This window comes from Varanus komodoensis, unplaced genomic scaffold (genome assembly GCF_004798865.1).
Source record: "Varanus komodoensis strain SLA01 unplaced genomic scaffold, ASM479886v1 scaffold1, whole genome shotgun sequence".
NCBI lineage: Eukaryota > Metazoa > Chordata > Lepidosauria > Squamata > Varanidae > Varanus > Varanus komodoensis.
The window spans coordinates 44,690,635-44,715,079 of NW_025335268.1; the positions used below are offsets into that span (position 1 = coordinate 44,690,635).

General features: G+C 40.5%; 1 protein-coding gene across 1 annotated transcript; it reads left to right on the top strand.

The window, feature by feature from the left end:
• Positions 1 to 4,751: 4,751 nt before the first annotated feature.
• Positions 4,752 to 24,031, top strand: IFNGR1 (interferon gamma receptor 1). Its single transcript, XM_044423816.1, has 7 exons — positions 4,752 to 4,960; positions 11,270 to 11,384; positions 11,545 to 11,717; positions 14,040 to 14,200; positions 17,361 to 17,532; positions 19,124 to 19,236; positions 20,920 to 24,031. Exons 1-7 carry the CDS (start codon positions 4,858 to 4,860, stop codon positions 21,358 to 21,360), a joined length of 1,278 nt encoding a protein of 425 aa, XP_044279751.1. The 5' UTR covers positions 4,752 to 4,857; the 3' UTR covers positions 21,361 to 24,031.
• Positions 24,032 to 24,445: the final 414 nt, after the last annotated feature.

The window sequence follows — 24,445 nt, forward strand, 5'->3', positions numbered from 1 at the left end:
TGTGACTCACACTTTATGAATTGGATTTAAGCAATTTATACTAAACAACATGCTAAGATTTTAATTAATAGCTTATTAGCTGACAGGTTTCAAATGGAGAAGGGAACACACCAAGGATACCCTTTATCACCTCTTTTATTTATTCTTGTACTGGAAAGTTTAGCAAAAAAGATAAGACAAGACCCAAAAATAAAGGCCTAAAAGCAGGTGAAGAATATAAAATGAAATGTGATGCTAATGACATAGTCTTGACCATTTTAAATCCACATCAGTCTGCACAGTATATAATAGAGCAAATTGAAAAAATTGAACTTTTTTCGAGCTATAAGATCAATAAGAATATCCATTATAAAAATAAATTTACTACCTATATTGATTTTTCAATTCCACATACCAATTGCTATACAAGGAAAAACTCTCCAAGAGTGGCAAAGACAACTAAATACCTTTATTTGGAATGGCCAAAAGCCAAGGATCAGGCTTAAAATCCTTCAGGACAAAAAGGAGGGAAGGTGCCTTGTAGTACCTAATTTAAAGCTATATGCAGCTGGCCTGGTTTGGATTGTAGACTGGATTACAAATGCTAATGATAGGCAACTGAAGTTAGAGATCTTGAAGATGGAATACAAGGCCTTGATATCAAATAATAATTGTGCATTAAGAGACAGCTTAATAAAAATTTGGTATTCCATGAGGAAAAAAAATAATCCTCCAAAAGAGGAGAGTCAGAGGGGATATGTTGGCGACATACAGGTATGTGAGGGGATGTCACATGGAGATGGGTAGAGACCTGTTCTCCCCTGCAGAGGAAGGCAGGATGTGCTCCAACGGAGCAAAGCTCAGGGAGCCAAGGTTCCATTTAGATGCCAGCAAGCATCTAAGGGAGGTTGTTGAGGCCCCATGGGTGAGGGTGTTCAAAGATAGGCTGGACATGCGCATGGTGGGCATGTCGTGAGCGGAGCCGGCTGGAGCCGGGGGTCAGACTAGATGGCCCTGGAGACCCCTTCTGACTCGCTCTGTTTTTATGTTTCTATCTCTCCTCTGATGTCCTTTGTTGAAGCATATGGAAAATACTTAAGGAAAAATAATGATTTTATATGTTATGGGAATAAGATTGACCAACAAGGACAAGTCAAATCTTGGTAACAACTAAATGAAGGAAAAAATACAGAATGGTTTGTTTATCACCAACTGGTTTCAAGACTGAAAGGGGAAATACAATCAGGGAAAGGTACTGTAAGAGACTTGCTAGATATGTAATTCTTATGAAGCTACCAACAATGTGAGACATGATTAAGGGACAAACTTTAGAATGCATGTAAATCTGCCATGGCCCAGATAAACAGTTTTGTGGCATTATAATGCATTATGCTAGTTCCCTATTGTAAAAAGATTAACAAGAAAAAATGCAAGTAACATTCTGGGAATCTGTTGAGAGAGGTCCTTCTCTAGCTGCTAACAGCAGAGTTTATTTGGGTGGTGACCAAGGGTATGGAACAGCTTTAGAATGCACTTTCCGAAGATGCTTGCCAGCATCTTAGCCTGCTTGCATTGCCAGGAAGAATGTTATCTCACTCTGTTACGTTGTAAGCACATCTCCAAATACTCCCAATGAAACTTTGCAATCTACACTGGAACTATAAACCATTGCACCCACATTTTAAAATTTTGATTTTTTTTAGCTATCTTGATTCCAAAGGTAACTCCATACTCCAGTACACAGGACTGAGTGAAGATCCTTATTCCTTTTACTGATGTACTTTGGTTATTCTTCCTTTATATTCGATAGTATTTCTTCTATCAACTAAAAGACACTGGTGTAATATTGCTTCCCCTTGCGTGATCCTTTTTTTTTTTTTTTTTTTTTTTAGGAAGCAGCTAATTTGAAAATATTAAAAAAGTATTGAGTATCATTCATTTCTTCTTGTGTTTCATGAATTTCCTAATATATCCATTTCAGATCCAGTATTTGTATGGACAGAATCCTTTTTTAGCCCAGTGTTAAAAAGAGCTGATTTTCCCAACTTAGTGGGAGTTCCTCAAACAAAGGAAATTGCTGACTTTTCAGAATACAATACCCTTATCTCAAAGTCTTGGAAGAAGGATAATATACATTCATTATATTTGATACGGCCCATTTATAGAAGTAATTACAAAAAATAATGTGCTGATAACTTTAAAACAATGTTGTTCCCATATAATTTTAGCCTTCTGTGGTGTTTCAAACCAGTGTTTTAGCCTGTTTAAACAATTTACTTGAAACAAATTATTTTATCTGGTACTGTGAATTCACTGTCTCTTTTCATTCTTCACATTTTTGAAAATTCTAGTCTTTTTCTTACCCCAAATAAACACATTTATACTGCCAATCTTTCATATTAAGCTCTGAAGCAGCATTAAGAGTATTTTGTAAGAAGACATTAATCTGTGGAAGCATGATTATTGTAAATGCTGTGATCTACCCAAACCAAGTAAACCACATAGGGCACACACACTTCTATGGTCTCCCAACATCATGGGGGCATAGGATTCTTCAAGCCCAGCACCGAGGTTCTCTGACCCCCCAATAGCAGGCATGGGAATAACCCTGCTTGAGGCTTCTCTGAGAGAGAAAGACAGAATACTGCTAGTAGACCTTTTTCCTGTCTAAGACACTTAAAATTGTGTCCTATGTTTATTTAATTCCTTGGAAACCTGTGAGAATCTTATCCATGCGCAGTTTTTCTTAGTTGCAAAGCCAGTGATACATTCAGCATGTCTAGTTTCTTCTCAAAAGAAATAGAAAGATGAAAGTTCTGTTTTACCTAAGGTGGCCTTATAAGCAGACATCTTTCAAAACTCCCCTTTGATTAGGAGCTCTGGCAATGATTTGGGGGTTCTAAAACAAACAAGAGGAATGCCATCTGCAAAGAAGTTTATTTTAACATCTAGCTCCTTTAATCCTGGCTTTTCCTGATTGTTATGGTCAGTGGTTCCAGACAAGTATTAAATAAGAAGGAAAACAAGAAACACCCTTAACTTACTCCTCTAAATCAGAGGAGGGTTAACTTTGAGCAGTCTAACTGCTACATAGGATATACTCCTGTTGCACCTGTGACAGCAACAGAAAGAGGGGAAAAACACCACAGAGGCTTACCAAGGACAAAAGTAGCTTGAAGGGGATCTGCATTTGTCCTAAGTATGTTTTCATCATGGAGTTCTCAGACAAACTGTCAGTTCCGCTCTTTTAGAGGCATGGGAGTGGGTAGCAGGGGCTGTACTAGGAGTCAAGAGGCTACATGTGACTCACAGAGCTAGCATTGCCCACCCTAAAGATGTATTTCTCATCAGTTCAAACAGCCTCATGTAAGCACATTTGTCTTTTTTTAAAGAAGAATCCACTATCTGCTTGACAGGGAACAATGAGCTTTGAAAGAAGTCTGACCAATGTGAGAAAGGAATGTAGAAGTGTCCTACACATACAAACTAAATATTACAGGAATAATAATGATATTGTTTATTTTTATTTATTTTTCGATTTATATCCTGCCTTTTTCCTACAAAGGGCTCAAGGCAGCTTACATCTCCTCCTCCATCTTATCCCCACAACAACAACCCTGTGAGGTAGGTTGGGCTGAGAGTCTAATGATAGCTGGGTAATGGTCTGCCAGAGAACCTATGCCTCCCCATATTTGCTTGCTGGCCTTTAATTCCTATCATCCCTAACCACTCACCAAGCTGCATGGGGCTGATGGGAGCTGGAGCTCAACCACATCTGGAAGACAAGTTTTCAACCCTTGTTTTGGACACTTTTCGTACTGCCCAGTTCAGCTCTGACAATGGAAAGAAGCAGGGACATTACTGAGCAGTAATGGGCAAAATTGGAGGATATTCTTTTTCAAACCATAAAGAAAACATTACAACACCCCCCCTTCTTACTTTCTCTGTGAATGTGGAAGCAACGTGCACAACATGTTGGCTGCACTCTTATGTCTAACAGAGATAGCCTGCAGATAGTCCAATCAGATGTTACTAAATCAGTTCTAGGAGTGCCAGATGACTAAAACAACAAACAACAGATTGACTCGTATGCTTTATTTTAGGGATAGTGGCGCTGGCGGGGCGGGACGACAAGAATAAGGCCATACTATGGGTTTTTATTGTGTTTTGGTATTTGTGAAGCTGTAACTCAATGGACCACTTGTGCACAGGGCTTTCCTGCTATACTTTCCCCAAGCAGGCTAGGCTCAATGCCCTGGAACTAATTTGCTCTGGGTTCTATCCCAAACATCAGCAGTTTTCTGCTTCCCCTCAATTTTTTGTGGAGCGCTGTTTTGTTATACACATTGCAGGCCCGAGCTGTTGTTGTTGTGTACCATCAAGCTGTCTCCAACTCAAGGCGACCCCCTGAATGCGCGCCTTCCAAAATGTCCTCTCCACGACAGCCTGCTCAGCAGTTCTAAATTCAACTCCGTGGCTTCCTTTATGGATTCGGTCCATCTCACCTCCTCTTTAGGCAGGCCCAAATGGCGGCGACTAAAAGGGTTAAAACCCCGCCATGCTGCAGCGACCCAGCCGCTCGCCCCCTATGCTTGGTCGTCCAGGCACCCCGCCTCGCAACAAGCCCCGCATGCCCCACCCTCAGGCACCTTTGTTTCAAGCGAGCGGGGACTCGCCCCTTGAAAGCCCCAGGCGCAATACGAACTCGCGCATGATCACCCGCCTCTTACGGGGTGGGGCTCTGGTGGGGAGAATGTTCCCTGCTGTGGCCCGGGCGGCGGAAGCGTAGGCGGCAGGCAGGCGGCAGGCAGGCAAGCACGGCTTGTCTCGCCTCGTGCGTCCCCCCTCCGCCCCCTGCCCCCTTCGACTGGAAAGAAGATGGGGATCGCGGAGCCCTCGGTCGGTGTCGTGGGGGTCCTTCTCGCGCTCTCGCTGTGGGCACCCTTCGGCGAGCCTGGCGCGCTGGGAGCGGCGCCGGAAGGTAGGGGAATGGGCGAGGAGGCAGCGAAGCCCCATGGGGTTGGGCCGCTGCCTGCTGTGCTGGAGCTGGCTTGCTGGATGGCGGCCGCAACCTCGTCCGAGGCTCCTGGAGGCCTCGGCCGCTTGGCTCTGGCTCGAGCGTGCGCGCTTGGTGCTGAATGCGCCGTGCTCGGTTGGTCGGTCGCCGTTCCTTCCCTCGCTTCTCCTTCGCCTCCTTTGTTTTGCTGCAGGAGAGCCTAAAGCAGACGTCGTGTAAATTTGAGTCAGTTGGGGTTACCCGATCTGGTGCCCTTCAGATCCGTCATACTGCAGCTCTCAGCATATCTCGACCAGCCAGGCTGAAAGTTGTAGGTAACCCATCTGGAGCGCACCAGTTTGGGAAAGTCTGGGTTAAAGCGATAACATCAGCGAAACCATGCACCTCCCCCACCCTACTTCCCTTCTTAATTCTTCATGGCATTGTTTCTTCGGACTTAAGCTAGTTTGCCCTCCGTTCCCGTATGCCTAGTCTTGGTTGATACCGCTTTTACCTGATTTTCCCCTTCACTTTTCTACGCAGTTATGTACAAAAGGCGATTATTAACTCCAGTCATTCTACGGGTTAAATGAATTCCAGCTGTTTCAGTGGTGACAATGGGCTTAACTCTGATTTTGATGGGTTGGAGAAACAGCACTGAGGCATAGTTTATCCTTGTGAGGTTAATTTGGATGTATGTGCCCTAGTGTCATACATCAAGGTCTTTTTGCCATTTCTCACCCCCTTTCCACTGTTTGACATGAGTTAGGGTTCACCAGAACCTGGGTTGGATGTTCATCTGGGGTCAGCTCTTTGCCACAGAAACACTAGGGAGTCCTTCTTTGTATTTAAAAGTTGATTTCTCTCTTCAGTGAGGGGAGCTAGTTCCCATGTGTAAGAAAGTATGTGCTTCCAATCAAAGGGTTTCAAGTTATTTTATTATGACTGACTGCATATCTGTTTGTGTCTTGATACTTGTAAAATGTCATGATTTGGAAGAAAAGTTGTTTGCTTTTTCTTTCTTACTATATCATAGAAACTATATCATAGTTTCTATACTATATCATACTATACTATACTATACTATGATCATACTATATCATAGAAATCATAGAAACATACTATATCATAGTTTTTTGTATGGCAGTCCTCCACCTTTTTAAACAGACAGAAGTTTAGCAGCTCCCAGCATACCCCACCAAGCCAGGGTGGTTAGAGTATGGTGTAGTAGGACTTTCCCCCACTCCTCTCTTAACAGTTAAAGGGCTGTGTTCTTGGTGCTTTCTTATACAAGGAAGTACACAAACTAATGTTGTCTGACTACGTGCAGGACTGTTGTAGATGTTTCTAACGAGATTAAAAATATGCTGTATGACATAATTAAAACTCTTCTTGGATTGTTGTTGCTATTTACTTAATTTGAACAATGTCTTGTCTAGAATGAGCAACTTCCTGAAAGGAACTGCAGGGAAAGGTTCTGTGTTGCACTCCCATAGCCAGAGAGAATCAGACCTCTCAGAATTGTCTGGCATGAGCACTGGGTTTTGTAGCTGAAACACAGGGGATCTTTGGAAGGTAAATCAGTTATATTAGGAAACAAACAAGGAAAATGGTAATTTAGTTTGTACATTTTCATATTTTAAAAGCGTAAAGATTAAAACATTAAGAGATTTTATATATTTAAAACTAAAAATATACAGATTTATAGAATGTTAAATATAGGTATGTGATATAAAACAGACTTTAAAATAGGAAACATTCAATATAAAACACCAACTGTAGTCACAAATAGGAGTGTGTTACAGTTACACTTAAAATCTAAACCAGAGCAAGGTCAAGCCTCAACATGGATTATTTACTTTTACATTTATATGCCGCTGAATAACCTGATTACCAATCAGGACATCTCCACAGAAAATCAGACTGTGTTAATAGACATTGTGGCTTGTTTCATCTCATCTTTTATACTGATTTTATTCCAATTTTCAACTAATCAAAAAACAGTGCCTCTTTTATAGCGCTCTGTTAGCAGTTTTGTTCAACTGCTAGCCCAGGGGTCTTCATTTCTGCCATTCTGTTTGCATATTTTATATGAAGACCATGGTCAAGCACATATTTCATTATGTTGCATATCACCAGATTCTCCTTACATCTTTTAGGAGAGGTCTTCCAATTTCATAAAAATAGAAGGAATTATATTCCAAACACTCAGTAAACTCTGCCTTATGTTCCAGACCAGTAGCACATTCCCATACCTTAATTTGTTGTCATATAGCCTAGACTCCACAAAGACACTTTAGCTAAATAGGTGGATGGTTCCCAGATCCTGGAATTGGGCTGTTCGCCTTTTCCATATGAGATTTTACTCACGCTGAAGAAGTTAAATTTTTAGTTTGGGGGTGCTTGTGGTTCTGTCTTCTTCACTGGAACCCCAGATGACCCTAAAATCTTTCAGCACCAATTATTAACTCCAGTTGACGTGCCAGCTGTATTTGTTCCCTCTATTGTTTTTAATAGTGGATTCTAAATGTATTTGTATTGTTGTAATTAAAATTTTAATAGTGTATTTATGGTGATAATTTAATTCTGTTTGTGAACTGGTTAGAGATTTTTCCTTTTGTTAGGCAAGATATTAAATATAAATAAATAAATAAATAAATAAAAGATAAACATTTGGCCTTAAATGCTGGTAATGAGAGTGCTTATAGGTTTCAAGGAGATGAAGAGAGAGTCACAGCATATCTGTGTGCCATTTTTGAGATTTGTGTGAGTCGAGACTTGCCACCTGTTATGAGTGGCAGGAAGCAGCTTTTGTTCCCAACACAAGTGTGTGCATTTCATGTACTCCTCATAAAAGTGAGTGGTAGCCATTAAGTTATACATGAGAACATAGGCAGATCTGTAACATATGATAGATTATAGATGCCCTGAATCTGTATTGTGCAGTCATACATGCTTGATGCTGATGCCCACTTTAGCCACTATATCTACTAGGTATTGAGTCACAAGGAGCAAAGTTGTGCCCTCTGAACAGCACATGCTCATTTCTATATGTCAAGCAACGCACAAAAACATTTCTGCTGAAGTGGATGGGTTAGAATGTGATTTGCATACACAGCACTACAAGCCCACTTCCTCCTTCCCTTTACCCTTTTAGTAGCTAGGATGGCAGAGAGCAGTGAAGAGGGTGAGGAGCAGAATTGGCAAAGAGATGAAACCAAATGCATCTTAAAATTGCCGTCCTATTGCCTTGAGGTTGATAATTGTGTATTGTGAACCAATTTTGTTTAACTAAGCACTCAACAATCAATGAACACTTTCAATCTTTTCATTAAATCTTTAAATCTCAGCAATCTTTTTTTAGGGTTGGGTGGTGTCAATTGGCATTTTGCTATTTCTGTACAACTGTAGTGGGTCTTTACAATTCCTCTTTTACACTGCCTGACCCACCAGTTTTTGTCTTTGGAATTAGTTTAGAATGCAATAAATGTAGTATATAGACAAGTAGGAACTGCCGCAAAATCTTACATTTCAGAGTGTTTCTGTTCAGGTAGCTAATCTGCCATGTTCTTTTCTAGGATACTTTCCTCCATTTACTGTCTTCCCTTTCTCAGTTTTCTGTCCACCTCTTCCCAAACAGTCAACACTCTTTTAAACACTAAACATTCTCAGTCCTTACTGGGCTGTTCCAGAGTTCCTCCCAAAATGTTTTCCTCCTCCTGCATACCTTGGGCCACTCCAGCTCTTACCTCCCTCCTGTTTTGGCTATATACTGGATTGGTATTCAGAGATATTAGTTAGTTATATGATAGTGATTTAGGGAGAACTTGAAGGCAAATTCAGAATGTGTTTGGAATAGTTATATGCTATTAACTTTAAGGCCAAGCTCTATAACATTCTAGGTTGCGAGTTGTCCTTATAAATCATGTTTTTGAGAGATGAAGAGTGCTATTAATGAAATGTAAAACAAAAGTAGAACACTCTTGTCAAAGTGTACGGCCATTGTATGTAGGTATGTCAGAAAGACATGGCTCTGTTGAGAGATCAGGTCCTTTCTGGCTTTTCCTCTCTTTCAATTATTTCCATTCCAGCTGGTCATTAAACTGGTGCTTGAGTTTGCTTGCTTTCCTCTTCATCTCTTTTCTTTTTGTGTCATGTGTTTTAGATAGTAAATCTGCCAGGGCCTGCCTTGTTTGCTGTTGTTCTTCTGGAAGTTGTTTCAGCTACAGGGTGGGGTAAAAATGCTTAAAATAAATAACAAGTAAATTAATTCTTTAGGGCATAACTGTTTATTGTAAGGAAAACATTTGACCAAAATTCAGAGTAGAAATATTTTAAATTACATTTCAATAAAATTTTCATGTATGTAAAAGAATGTTGAAAGTGTATCTTGAAATTAGAAATTTGGAGAGCAATCTCAAGGTCACTTTGTTTACTACACATTGTTTGGATTTTTTTTTTTTAAATTCTTCACATGAAACATACCAGTGAATGGAAATTGTCATGTTCTGCCTCAGTCCCTTATACAAGGTCCATAATTCCAATGCTTGTTTCTTGTTAAAAACAGAAGCAGGGATAGAAGCAATATTAGGGTAGTGGTTGGATTAGAAAAACACAGTGGCAAAGTGGATAGGAAGAAACTATTATGTATTGCTTATAAAGTCGCAAAAATTGTCTAAGTGCTGTACAGGCATTAAAAGATAAGAAAGCCCTGCATGCAGTCCTTGCCATGACCCAGTGCTCAACAGAAGAATTGAAAGATTGAAAGTGCTTCTCCCCGCCTTGTAACTTCTTGTTTTACTGTAAACAGTTCTCCTTTTAAAGAAGTACATAGAAGAGATGGACTGTATTTACTTATGGAGAAGTGGGAGTGTGTTGTCATAGCTGTCCTTTTGTACACTTTCGGGTTATATAGGAAAGGCTTGCAGAGAGGTACAGAACGTTTTGTGGAAAGGAACTGGAGAACAAGTGGAGAACTGTGGAAGGTTATGTAGAGAACATCAGTGAGAATACAGTTGAAATGATAAAAAATAGAGGAACCTGTACAGAAGAAAATCATAGGTTTTTCTTGGACACTCCTCACAATTTAATTTCAGCAGGGGTCAGTGCATTCCTGCAGCTGCTAGACAAAGTCTAGGTGGCCATAAGATTTTTTGCAGATGTATCTATGAGGTCTGCAAAACACAGCCTCATAGCTAGGTCTCGAAGCACATGCATGCATTAATGCATGTACGCGCACGCACACACACACAAAACTGTCTCATCCAGCATGGAAAGCACTGCACCAGCTTTATCATTGAGTTCAAAAGAGGCTGAATGAGGCACTTGGGGTAGGGAGAAACAGGAGGAAGAGAAGGCCACCGCGACAATGCAAAATATCCTGATGGTGTTTCAGCCTCCCTCCCGCATGCTCTCAGCTGCAACACTTAAGACAAAATTGGCCACCTAAGAGTTTTGCAGGATGGGAGGAGCCCAGAGACAACCTCTGTCCTGCATAGGATGATTTAAGCCTTACCTGGGCCAATTGTGCCCTAAGACACTTATTCAGAACAGTTTGTTTTGCAGCCAATAGCCTGGCAAGTGGGTGCTGCCTTGGTTCAAGCAGGCTTGTGAGATTTTGTGGGGCAGTTGCATTTGCAAGCTGCAGTAATTATATTTGTTATAATTTTTAAGACAAAGTGTTGTCTTCTGCCACATTGTAAGTGTATCCTTAAATGTGGAATGTAGGATAGTGCATGAGGCCATCATTTCTTCCATCTATTTGGGGGGCCAGACTATAGTTTGAAAAAATATGAACTGATTCCTATGCACACTGCACATTAAAACTTTAATTAAAACTAAAATTACTTAAAATTAAAAAATTACTTAAAATTAAAAAAATGTTTGTTCCGCTCCCGCCGAGCCCGGGGGCAGCCGCTCAGCAGCTGCGGCAGTTTGCCCATTGAAGGCCGTGGCTCCCACACCTCTGCCACAAGTCATGGCAGTCTTGCCGAGCCAGGGGGCAGCCTTCTATGGGCAAGCTGCCGCCGCCGCCGCCGAACAGCTGCCCCCAGACTTGGCGAGGCAGCCACAGTTTGACCCACAGCCCAGGGACGTGGCTCACATACTTAAAAATAGATTTAAAAAGTTATATTTTTCTTATCTTCAATCCTTTTTTAGCATCTTCATCTCTCTCAATTTATAACATCTTGGTACATATAAATAGATATCTTGTGGTAAATAGATACATTCTGGTCTGTTTTCAAACCATTTAATTCTATGGCATCAAAGCATAAATAATTTGTATCTTTTTAGTGCCTCCACCAGTGAATGTTATGGTAGAATCCTATAACTTCAACACCTCTGTATGCTGGGATTATCCAAACATAACCTCAAAGCCGCTTTTTTCTGTGGAAGTCCATAAGTATGGGTAAGAATGTCTTGAGTTTTGACTCTATATCTTGTCTTAAATTTGTGCTCAGTGTTGACTGTTGCCTTATAATGAATGAGCTGAATAAACAAACTTCTTTGCAGTGTTGTCATTGTCTGTTTTCAGTATGAACTTTAAATATTTTTCTGTATAATTTCAGCAAGAACTTGTACAGAAAAGTGGATACCTGTGTGAACATATCCCAGCACTGTTGTGATCTTACTCACACAATTCAAGGAACTGTCCCTTTTTGGGTGCGAGTTAAAGCTCTTGTTGGAATCCATGAATCACAATATGAAGAGTCTAAGGACCAATTTTACCTATACAGGCATGGTAAGTTGGTATGGTATGGATAGGTAAGCTTTTATATTTTGAGTATTTGCCACATTTTAGGAGCGAGACATTGCAATATTTTTGCTATATCTATAGAATTCATGATACAACAGTCCCGTAAGGTAATTTAAGTAGATAAGAGAAGGGGGTCGGTGGCATATTAAATGGCAGTCCAGTGAACTTCATGGAAAAATAAGTATTTTTAGCCATAATCCTTCTGTGTGAAAACTTAGTATTTTGTCTGTTGCATGGCTGACTTGAAGCATACAGAAGAATGAAGCAATGAAGCTTGTGATATTAAGAGCCATTTGTTTCACTTCAGACCACGGGTGAAGGATAACATGTGAACATTCTCTTTTGGGAAATTTCCCCGTAAGTGGGTGGAAACAGCAAATCTTAGCAAGTCTGGGAGAAAGGAAATATACTAGGATAGAAGAAGTTGTGCACGTCTTCTACAAGTAAAGTGTGTTAAAGCGTAACACTGATCTGTGTGGTTCCACACATGCTGCTTTCTGAAATGACAGTCTGTTATACCACCTCATTCCATTGTACGGGTTGACACTGTCATTCTGGCAATGGTCAGTCTCCATCTCCCAAAGTAATTGGGCTAATGGCCAGCAGTTCCTTGGGCACTTTGTCAGGACTGTGACTTCTTTTAAAATCCCCTCTGGGTTCCGTTTCAAAATTCATTGAAAGGAGCACATGTCTCAAAGAAACAGTGCCTTGTGCTCTACCTTTGGTCTGACCAGTGGTGTTTCCTGAAGTCACTTGGGGAATTTTTTATTTATTTACATGTATTTATAGGCTGCCTCTAATTGCCGAGGCCTTCCTAGGCGGCTTACAATGCAAATGATGCTGGGCGGGCAAAAAAACATGCGTTCTGCTGCCTTTCCCCTGCCAGGCTTCCCTAGAGTCACTCAAGTCCTCCAGTGTGAGAGGCATTTCAGACACAGGACGCAGATCCTCACCTGTTCCTTTAGGCCTGGCTAATTTGCTTTCCTTGTGAGGGAGAACGAGTTGCATGCTGCTGCTTTCCTGATTTGTGTCTGGACTGTGGGACTTGGGCAGCACACCGGGGCTTTTTAGTCAGGCTAGGCAGTCTTAGCAAGACTGCAGTGATGGTGGCGGCTCTCTTTGTCCCTAGCCTTACACAAAATATGTGTTAGATGATATCTCCAGGGAAACCACCATTTAAGCATTGTTCAAAGCAGATTGTACAACACTGAATTGGGGACACTTAAGTGGAGCTTGGAGAAATTTGATAACACTAAAGCCAGAAATGGGTGTGTAGGTAGTAACTGAAAATACTTTTTGATGGAAACTAATTTGGAAACACTGGCTTTTTGTCTCAAATAGGTCCTCCAAGGAAACTTTCACTTCAAACTTAAAATAACTTATAAACAACTTTAAAACTGTAAAAGTATCACCAGCAGAAGAATTGAATGTTGGGGAGAGTTTTAAAAACAATGCAGAGCATTGGCCGGGGGGGGGGGGGGGGAATACAGAGCGATCCTTTATCCATTTACCTAGACTAAAGTTCTTACAACACAGTGGAATTTACTTCTGAGGAAATATGCATAGGACTGCGCTGTTAGGAAGTTTTTGTTCAATTCTCCTTTTTAGTTTTTTTTACTAGACTGAGTAAGGTGATCCCAACTTCCTTTAGGAGAAAGTTCCACAGGAGGTCTCTCCTGTGCTGCCAGCAACCTAATTTCTCTTGGGAGTGAGACATACATCCAAAGATCTTAAACTATGGGCAGGTTAATAGGGAGTATTCTGTCTTTCAGATATCCTGGCTCCAAGCTGTTTTTATAGGTAAACACCAGCAACTTACATAGTGCTCACAACCAAATGGATACATAACTGGTATATCATGGTCACACATACCCCAAAACAACCTGGTCACTGCCTTTTGCATTCAACAGCCCTTTTAAACTGTATGAAAGGCTGCTGTGACTGGATTCCATTAGTTGGGAGTTGCTGAGGACTAGTTCTTGCTGCATTTTCTTTATTGTTGGTAGGAGGTTCAGGCACCAGCCACCCATCACAATATTATCCTTGTGTTATCCAGGCGTCATAGAATGCCTTTTCTACACTGGACTCTGAATTCTAGATGTTGTAACCCATGAAAGGCTCCTGGCTACCTTTTCTACCCACAGATTTGTCCCAGAAAAGACCACAATTACCCTGAAAAGATGCAGTGCGATTGATAATTTTCCAGTGTCTTATAATTTGATAATTGACTGGAGCTAGTTTCTTTATTATACAGCAGTATTGTACACCGAACCATTAATACTGATTGGAAGTTTTCATCTGTTTCAGTTCGAATAGGACCACCAGAACTTCACTGCAGCCTTAATGGTAATCATATCCAAGTTGAACTTAAACACCCTCGCACACCATTTCACAAGAAATCTGTATATTCATACTTGAGCGACTTCACCTACGATGTGTTTTTTTGGGAACGTGGACACTCAGAAAAGGTATAATTAAGACTCTACCTTTTCTTCCAAATTTAAAATCTGTTTTAATGCAATAATCGTCATTTTTCCTCTAGGTTTGGAAGGGTTTTCCATACATTCTCTACCTTGGATAGTTACTGATTTGTCATTGTCAATTTCCCTGCTATACTCTTCAAACCCTGGAGATATGGGGATGGCCTGTCTTTCACATTAACATTACTGGGGAGAAGGTGAATGTGGAGAAAGTTTCTTTCCAAGTGAGAGCTTGTATCTCAACTTTGATGTAAGATTTTAGCATGAAAGAATACTTGATCGGAAACATTCATAAAGATGTTGAATCTACGAAACACATTTATATGACTGGCATGACTGTTCATTTTGAGAAAGTTCTCCACAAAATGATACTGACATGCTTGAAATTGATCATGGGATTTGTTTATCCATGTGTCATGTCTCGTCGTTTTTATTGTTGTTTTGATAATTTGTTTATTTTTCATCGGGAACAATGAATGGAACTTTTAATTGGTAATCCAGTGCGCTCTCAGAAAAAAAACTAGAACTGATCATCCTGGGAATACACAGCCTAAAAACAGTATGCATTAAAGAGTGAGGTCTCTGAGTCTTTTATATATTCTAATTCAGTTGAAGGTTTCGGTGTCATCTTAAAAAACAAACAAAACAAAACTTATTATCCTACAATAACAGTTGTTTATGGTGCTTCCTAACCTTCCCATAACCTGCATGCTTTACATAGATTTCTTTTAAAACAATGAGCCCTGCTTGCCATTTTATAATTATTAAGATAGAGGAATTAGGGAACAAAAATAAGGAAATAGATGAAGAGATGATAAAGGAGGAAAAATATCTGGAAAGATGAAGGTCCAGTCTCAGTTTAAATATATGATAAACTTTCATCAGGAGGCAGTTTTCCACAGGAATATAATAGCAGTTGCAAAGGAATGGAAGTGGAATTTAAAAAAAACCCATAGGCTTAGTGAGTGAAAGAGTGCTACCAAGACCATAAAAGGTAAGAGGAAAAGACAGAATAAAAGCAACAGAATGAAAGCCAAGGATGGGCCATGGGGCTATATGGTGCCCTTGCAGGGGCTACAGTGGGCAGAAATGGCCCCTGGACCTCCTGCATTTGACTTCCCTGATGTAAGCATTTAAAAGCAGAAGTAAAACTTTAAAATGCATGTGAGATCAAAAGGGAAGCAGGACAAGATGGGATCAGTTAAATCAGCAGGTAGAAAAGGCAAGATGGGTGACAGATTTGAGTACTCTGCATAGAAAGTTAAAGGTGCAATCTTGTGCAAGTCAAGTGGGAAATTAACCCCACTGAGTTCAGTAAGACTTACTCCCAACTGTACATAGGATTGCAACCCTAGAGAAGAAAATTAGTCAATCCTGGGAAAGAAGCTTATTACAACCATTGACGCAAGATAAAATAAGCATTAATTGAATTCAGTTGAAGCAGGAAAAAAGAACTGAAGGAAATTTGGCAATCTTCAATAGATGCAAATAGCAGTGTGGTGTGATGACATAAACAAAATGAAAAAAAAAAGGAAGCTTCCCCTTTTCTTGAGAAACAATGGGCAAGTTTACAGGTCATCAACACCCACCTTAGGGAATGGGTTGACTGTTTGCAAAAAAAAAATCCACAGTGGGCCCAACAGACAATCAGACTCGTCATGGATCCTGAGACAGCTACTTCCTGACACTGAAGTTTGCAAACCTTAACCCTACATAGCCATATGCCCATGTCAAAAAGGTCTGTTGCCCTGTCGAAGCCATGTTGTAAACGGAACCCAGAATTTCTTTTTCTGGAAAAGGAGGTGGGATGCATTTTTCCCTTGAGGGGAAACATAAAAATGAAGTTTTCGGAGTAAAGTCAGGGCAAAAAAAGAAAAAGATGAGGATCTTGCCCCAGTGGGACGATCTATTGGCCACTCCCATTTGCAAGCAAAAACTTGTATCTTTGCTCTTCTTTGAAAGTTCGCCTTTCGACAGCTGCCAAGAGAAAGCTAAGAATTCCTCTTTGGGTCGGTATCCAGGGTTGGTGGCTGCTGCATTTTGACAACACGTATCCTCCAGTCATTGACTCTGCCAAACTTCAAACTTCCAGACTTTAAGGAAACTGCTTACTTCTGCAGTCGCACAAGTACAGCTAAAAAGAAATTCAAAAGAAAATGTGTGCCATTTTTTAAAAAGTTTGACAGCCTCTGCAGTGTGCCACTTGGACACTTTGAAGGGATTGCTACTGACTGTCACAGTTTTGCAGGTTGGGGAGGTTAAGTGGTCACAAAGGCTGCAGCAAGCTAAAAGGATGAGTGATTGTGATGTGCTGTTTGGGCACTTGTGAGGTGGCTGGCACTGGCAGTGGCCCAAGTGAACTGGCAAGAGGTTTTGACACTCTTGCCAGTGACTTGTTAGCCTCTTCCTGGTACATGTGATGGGGCTGGTTGCTTGGATTCAGACAACTATTATAAGTACAGTAACCTCTAGCACAAAACTGTGGGTTGTCAGGGTGGCTTGTTGCTCCTGAATAAGTCACCACAACAAGCCACCCCTGTGAGAAATGGCCTGGGTTTGTATGACAGAACAACTGCCATAGCTGTCATTTTGTGTAATCCCAGTCAATAATAAAGGAATTCATGCTTAAATTAAGAAAAGCTTGAGCTCTTTGTGAAACCTTAAGAGGAAATCCAAGATATGTTTCAGGTGTCTGATAAAGCGGGGCCTTAGCCATGAAAGTGTATAAAAAAATCAACAAGAAGGGAAGACATCTGTATATTATGAAACAAAGTTCTCCGGTACCTGAAGAAAATATTCATTCTCACAATGCATTTCAGGGGAAAAAAGTCCTTCAATTGTAACTAAAAAGAACCCTTCCAGTGTCTGTTCTTTTCTGGAATTAGAACTAGGAAGGTAAAACATAGATCATTAAATAAACAGTATGAACTGTTTGCATGACGAACAGAGAGTTGGATACTAGAATGATTCAGAGAGAACAAAATGTATAGGAAAAAAGTCTTGTCCTGTTCATCCATTGATAATCTTGTGAGGATCAAAGTTGGTATTAAGAATATCAATGCTTTCTGTTTCCTTCTGTTTATTTTATGTAATTATCGTTTTGTGGGTTTTAAAGGAATTTCTAAATATAAACTCTTCTTTCTTGTAGCGTCATAAAGTTAATCTAGATGGATGCACCCGCAAAAAATGTACCATAAATCTTACCATTTCCTCTTGGAATACCGTATACTGTGTTTCAGCTGTTGGTCATTCAATGATGTATTTACTGAAGGGTGAGAAATCAGAAGAAAGCTGCATTGAGATTCCTCTTAAATCATCAGGTAAAGAAGTTAATGGTAGATTAAAACAGAAAGCAGGGGATCATACTAGGGCATCTCATACCTGTGATTTAGCCTAATTCTATTGGCAGACTGCCTCGCTCCCTTGAACGATCACAAGAAAGAGTTTGCTGGTGGCTATTGCTCATTCACAAAGGTGATTGGTGGGGCAGAGGAAGAAGAGCAAACCAACAAGAGGCCAGATACTCCTTGTATTTTTTTTTAATGGAGTTCCCCATTCATACTAGCAATTCTTCTGAAATTTAATAGAAAGAATTGAAAATGGTCCTTCCTCAGAAATGTGAAATATATTTGCATTTAATCTAGGCTGTAGAGTCTGTATTTAACTTGCTTGCTTTACAAAGTCACTTTTTATATAAAGTAAGCCTATGCATGCTCATGTGGAAACTACGTTTATTCAAACTTACTTCCAGTTTAGCATACATCTTCTGAAAGTTAGAGAGTGCTTCATAATTGGGATACAGCAGATTTCCCTCCTTGAACAGAAATCTTTACTCTAGATGATTATGATAATGAAGAAGATGATAATGATAATAGTGCAACTGACGAAAGTGTTAACAATCCTTGAGAGGGAAGCCATATTAATACGTTTTGTGTTTTGCCAATTTCATTCTTTTTAATTTGGTCTTAAAACCATTATAGTATGGATATTAGATCATAATTTACTGGACTCTTAAATATGTTTTTCAGGATGAGATGTTCTTTAAGTTAAATTTTTATGTAAAATCTGTATAGTTGCTTTTTTGTAACTGTACACAGCTTAAAACAGAGCTTTTTTGGCTAATGGGCAGGGATAGAAATCCAATCAATCAATCAATCAAATAAATAAATAGCTAGCACTAAAACTAAGACTTTAGATTGAGAGTATAATTCCACCTAATTGTATATCAGACCTACGACAGCCTGGTCTGTATTTTGGTTTTGTTAATTTGGCTCCTTACTTGCTCTGTGAGGCTTCTTTTTCTTGCACTTGTTCACGCAGCTTCCTTCTGCTTGTTCAGGAGCCAAAGCCTCGAGGGGTATTGGGTGAAAGGCCAATAGGAATAAGGGCCCCTTATCCATATCACCTCCAGTTTAAATTAGGTTGGGCATCAATAAATCATGGCTATTCATGTGATGATTTCTTGATGACATCATCAGCCTTTCAGAGCTAAATCTCAAGTTCTTTGCCCAGTTACTTCCAGCCTGATTGACTGCAGTATCATCAGAGCACAACTTTGATGGAGGTGAAATATTTGGATGCCATGAACCTTTGATGTCTGCATTAGCTTCCATAATGTCCCACCATCCACCTCTGGGATTCATTCCTGAGAGAAACCTGTTTATTTCAAGCTAGAGGTATTTTATAGATGGCGCCTGTCTTAAACTTAATTTCATTCACACCATGTGCATGCAACTTTATATCCAGACTGAACTCCAGAAATGTGTTCTAGAAATGTATTGCCAAGGAGGAGCCTGTTAACTTGCTTAAAATATTCTTGGTGCTTTGAAATGCAGGACAAATCAAAATAGATCAAATAAGGACAGTAGCCATATAACGTCCTGTTGATGCATATAATTTTTGATTTTGTAGGTTTGACTACACCTATAGTTGTTGGCAGCGTTTGCTTAATTGTTTTGGCAATAGTTCTCATAATAGCCTACACAAAATTGAAGAAGAGAAAAATTCAGCTTCCAAGATCTCTGGTAGGTTCTTTGTAAGATCCTACTTTTTCATACTAACACTTTACTATCTAACAGGTTTAATCTTATTTATACTTAATTTCAAGCTTTATACACCCAGAAGACTCTCAGAGTCGCTCACAAAAGATTTGTTAAATACAGTCATATTCAAATGTAGAATCAGTAAACATGCTAAGGAAGTGATTGTAGCTGCTGCCCCAACAGCTCCACTCGTCAGGCTTGGTGCCTCACACGACTTTCTCAAGCAAATGCTGTGGCGTTAGAAAGGGCTGTCCCTGCTGTTGTGGAGCCTCCCCCCTCATTTTTAAAAATTGCTTAGCACGAACAGGAATGCTGAGGGAGAGCAGTTGGGTGGCTGGCACCCCTGCAATTTTACTTGTCCCCAAATGCAAAGCCCATGAGATGGCTGCTGTGCTCCTTGTTGAGCTGGCAGTGGTGGGAGCTCTCTGGCAGGATAGAATGAATAGATAGATAGAATGAATCATCGGACGCCTGTGGCCACTGGTTTAATTGCCTCAATACATGTTGCGCATACAGCATTATGAGAAATTGCTTGCGAGTTCAGGCATGCACTCCTGACAGTGGGTCCACCGGCAAGCTTTTCAACCCTGGGAGGACATACCTATTGTTGGGGTGGGGAGCAGAGGACAGAGTCGAAAATCACTTTGCTTTTAACTTCCTGAAACCTAGTGCTGGTCGTGCTGGTACTGATGCAAACATAAGCAGTTAACACTGTTACAACTAGACACTGCTGGTGTTCCGTAACTGTAAATGCGTACTGATTGTAGTTACTAGAATGCATTCATCACTGATGGTACTACTAAAAATAAACTATTGTGTTCTTCCTTTTTTCCCTTTGGGAATGCTTTTATCATTTATTTTGAGAAGGACCCTAATAGTGTTTTAATCTCTTCTTGCCTCTGGATGCTTATATCTGCAGCTTACTGCACTGTTTAGCTCAGCCTTGTAATAACTGATTACTCCAATCCCACTACTGTGTTTTAGAACTTTGTGCAGGATGACTAGCATGACTATTGTTTGTTTGTTTGTTTGTTTGTTTGTTTAAAAGCTTTTGTATGCCATCCTATTATACAAGATCTCAGAACTGCTTACAATATTTAAAAAGACAATTAAAACAACAATTTCAATAAATAACAGAACAAAACAAGCAGAGCAACTAAATTTAAAAACTATTAGAGTTTAAAATACTGTTTAAATAAAAAGGTTTTGGCCTGGCGCTGAAAAGAGTATAAACATGGCACCAGGCGTACCTCTCTGAGCAGTACATTCCAGAGTCTGGGCACCACGGCAGAGAAGGCCCTATTCCAAGTTGATGACTGTTTTACCTCTCTTAGAGAGGGTAATTTCCTCTGCATTATGATAATTTGGTTTAAGGTAGTTGCTGGGTAAGTCAGCTTCACATTTTTAACCACTGGTGTTGAAGTAAGGCCTCCCCTCATACTTACAGGAACCAAAAGGACGTTCTATTTATTAAGCAATCAAGTGCTGTAAAAAAGTAGAATATACAGGTCCTTGCTGTCAAAGAACAAGGAGAAAATAGAAAATTTAGCAAATTTATCTACTTCCACATGGTCATACTTTGAATATGATGAGGAATAACTTTTGGGCTATCTTAGAGGATGTTATCAGTAGCTAATTGTCTCTTTTTTGCTTTTACTTTTTAAGCTTGCTGTGGTGAAGGGTGTCTCTCTCGAGACAAAACCAGAAAGCAAATATATCTCTGTTATAACTGAAGTCGATAAACCAGTATCACCAGAGAGTGAAGAACGCAAATCAGTGGAAGAGTTTAAGGCCACTTGTGCCAAAGATGAAGATGCTGATGGTTGTCAAAGAGCTTTAAGTAAGGGAGGAGAGTTAAGTAACCCAGAAGGAACAGTTGAGGAAATCCTCGAAGATGAACAAAACCCTGAAGACAATGTCAATTATTTCAAATCTGTTAGTGGCCAAGGAGAGAGCTCTAACAGTCTTCCAATTCTGGATCTTTCTGAAGCTGAGATGCAACAACCCACAGTACAAGAAAACTTCATGAAGGTATCTGGGTATGACAAGCCCCACTGGAAAAGTTCAGATTCTGGGGAAGAATTACTCATTACAGAGTCCAGGTGACAGGCCAGAAGCCTAAGAGATGCATTTATTTTATGAAAGAACATTATCAACGTGTGAAAAGTACATTGTTTCACAAATGACATTGCCAGGGTCTCTTTAGCACTGAAACCAATGAGAGTTCAAATGAGCTTAACATAACGTAGACCTGCATGTCCTGATGCCAAAGAAGTCACTGCGGCTACAGTCCTATATACCATATAAACTTATGGGAGTAAGTGTTGGTGCATTCAGATGTATTAATCAGCAGACGGGACAAACAACATATTAACATTTTCTTAGCTTTTGGAGCCATCATTTTCATCTGCTAAACGCGTGGGGATCTACATGTGAGAGATGTACTATGCAGAACTTGGAGTGCTAGCCAGTACTGGGATGCACAGTCTGCTGGCAAATTTATAAATCTCTAGGTTGGTCACTGTCTCCAATTACAGGAGTTCCCAGCCTTTTTGGACCCACGGGTGCATTTGAGTATATGAGAAAGCCCCATGAGCACCACTGACTCCTATAGAGGATGTAGCTAGTCATGTAATGGCTGCTGTGGGCACCTGGCTAGTCAAAGAACAAGTAATTGATTACAAGCAGAGAAGGGGTCTGAACTCCAAAATTAGTCCATGTATTGGTTTGCACAGAAGCCTAGCAAAATGCCCATTTCAGGTTACAATCATACGGGTGCTTATATGGAAGTATATGGGAATTACCTGAAGAGTAGGTGTACCCAGGATTCTTTTGCTAATCCTAGTCACACACATCTTTCTTAAAAGGTTTCCCTGCCTCAGTCCAGGCCAAACTACTCCAAGACCCATCTGGTGCTCCTAGCTACTCTGCTTCCATCGGAGCCCTCTTCCAAGAAGAGGCTTTTTGTTTGTGCAAGGGAAGACGCTGGGAATGGAGAGAAGAAGAGCTGGGCTAAGGGCCCGGAGGAAGAAATAAAAGGATGAGAAGGAACAAATGGTAGAAGCTATAGACTGGGAAGGGAAGCTACGGACTATTTCTCTCACTGGGAGAATAGTGAGAGAAAGAGGAAGTCTAGATGCTCAGAGCAGGAGAAACTGTGAAGTAATGAAGGGGAAGAGAAACAGCTAACTGATTACTGGAGGGAAATGGCAAGGCAAAGGGGCAGAAGGGAGAAAAAGGCAAGGCAGAGGGATTTGGAGGAGGCCAGCACCTGGGAGGGGAGAGATTGCCAATGGGAAAGGAGTGGCTGGAACATTGGGCAGGGCCAGGAAGCGGTGCTTTCCTTCTGCTCCTGCCTTGCTGAGCAGGTAATGGGCATCAGGTTCAGGGTGAGCAAGGAGAACATGGTGCTCTAACGTCTTTCATGCCTTTTAAAATAAAAAAAATAAAAATGTTAAAGACGAGAGAGCATAGTTCACCTTTTCTTCCTAGAAAAATGCAGAAAGGAAATTATAATACCATTTATAACCAGACAGTGGTAAGCACATCCTAGTCGTTCCTAGCATTTCTAGGTAGCGCTTGGAAAGCTCCTTGAATTTATGTAGTAAATATGATAAATAGTTAAGATTATATGGCAAATATTTCATTCTTATGGAGGCATCCTAATATATTCATGGGAGTCTGTTTTCCAACATGTATTTCTAGATCAATATGCAGTGTCAATGCTTTCCTCTTTTCTAAAGTGTGTCAATTTATACTTTTTGCCATAAGAGGAATTAGTGGGCATTCAAAGCTACCAACTGTGTGTAGAGTCCTGACATTTGAGAGTCAGTGTGGTATAGTGGTTAAGAGTGCTGGGCTGGGACTCGGGAGATTGGAGTTATATCCCCCACTTGGGCATGAAGCTCAGTGGGTGACCTTAGGTCAGTCACTGACACTCAGCCCAGCCTACTTCACAGGGTTGTTGTGGGAATAAAATGGAAGGAACAAGTAAGCTGCCTTGGGTTCTTGGCTAACAGAAGACTGATTTAACACCTCTGTCTGGGTAGTAGGTAATAAGGATAATTTCTGATCCAGTGTGGCTCAGCTATTCTTTGCTTTGGCTTGGTTGACTGAATTGATGAAATGTGCCTGGTATTGTGCTAGAGATAAACCACTTTCCTTTGTATTTGCAAAGACTGGGAACTACAACACTGTGAAATGGAGAATATTTGAACTAGGAAGCTAATTACACCAGCCTTTCCTTGTTTCGCTTAGTTTGAGTATCCATTGCTGAAAGGTATTATGAGCAATAGATTAGCAGTAATGCATCTACCAAATTGCATTTTTATTTCATTGACAGGAAGGGCAAACTTTTAAAATCTGATAAAAGATACAGCTCACTTGGAAAAAACCTGATAGAATGACAGCAACACACCAGATGCTACAGCCTCATAAATTAGGAAAAGATTATGCATAGCCAGCTGTATCATATAAATGCCCAGTTTTTTATACTGCACCATGACTCTTGGTGTTCATCGTATGGTCTAGCATCTGGTCAGCCCAGTCCACCTCCTATATATCTGCACTAATCAGACAAGAATTTGTTGTTATTTATGTTCAGTACTGTCTCCCAGCTTGGGTTGCTCTTAGTCTCATCTAGTTATACTAAGATGAGATGTGCTGCAATGCTCAGAAAAAAGAAGGAAGCATAGCAAAATGGCAAGTGAGCAAAAAGAAGCCAAGCATGAACTGGTGCCAAATGGAGAAAGTATTAAACCTGTAACTTCTATGTCAACATGGCATGCTCTGAAGAGTGTTGATTTTCAAAGTAATTCCCATCTAGTTTTGCTTTTTGGAGTGGTCCACAAAGAGGGAATTCCTGATCCTACCAATAGTAAAAGGTAAAGGTTTCCCCATGACATTAAAGTCCAGTCATGCCTGACTCCAGGGGGCAGTGCTCATCTCCGTTTCCTAGCTGAGGGAGCCAGCGTTTGTCCGCAGACAGTCTCCTTTCCGTGGTCATGTGGCCGCATGTCTAAACACCGACGTGCACAGAACACTGTTACCTGCCCACCGAAGTGGTACCTTTTTATCTACTTGCATTTGCATGCTTTCGAAATGCAAGGTTGGCAGGAGCTGGGACGGAGCAACGGGAACTCACCCTGTTGTGCAGATTCGAACCAGCAACCTTTTGATCAACCAGCCCAGC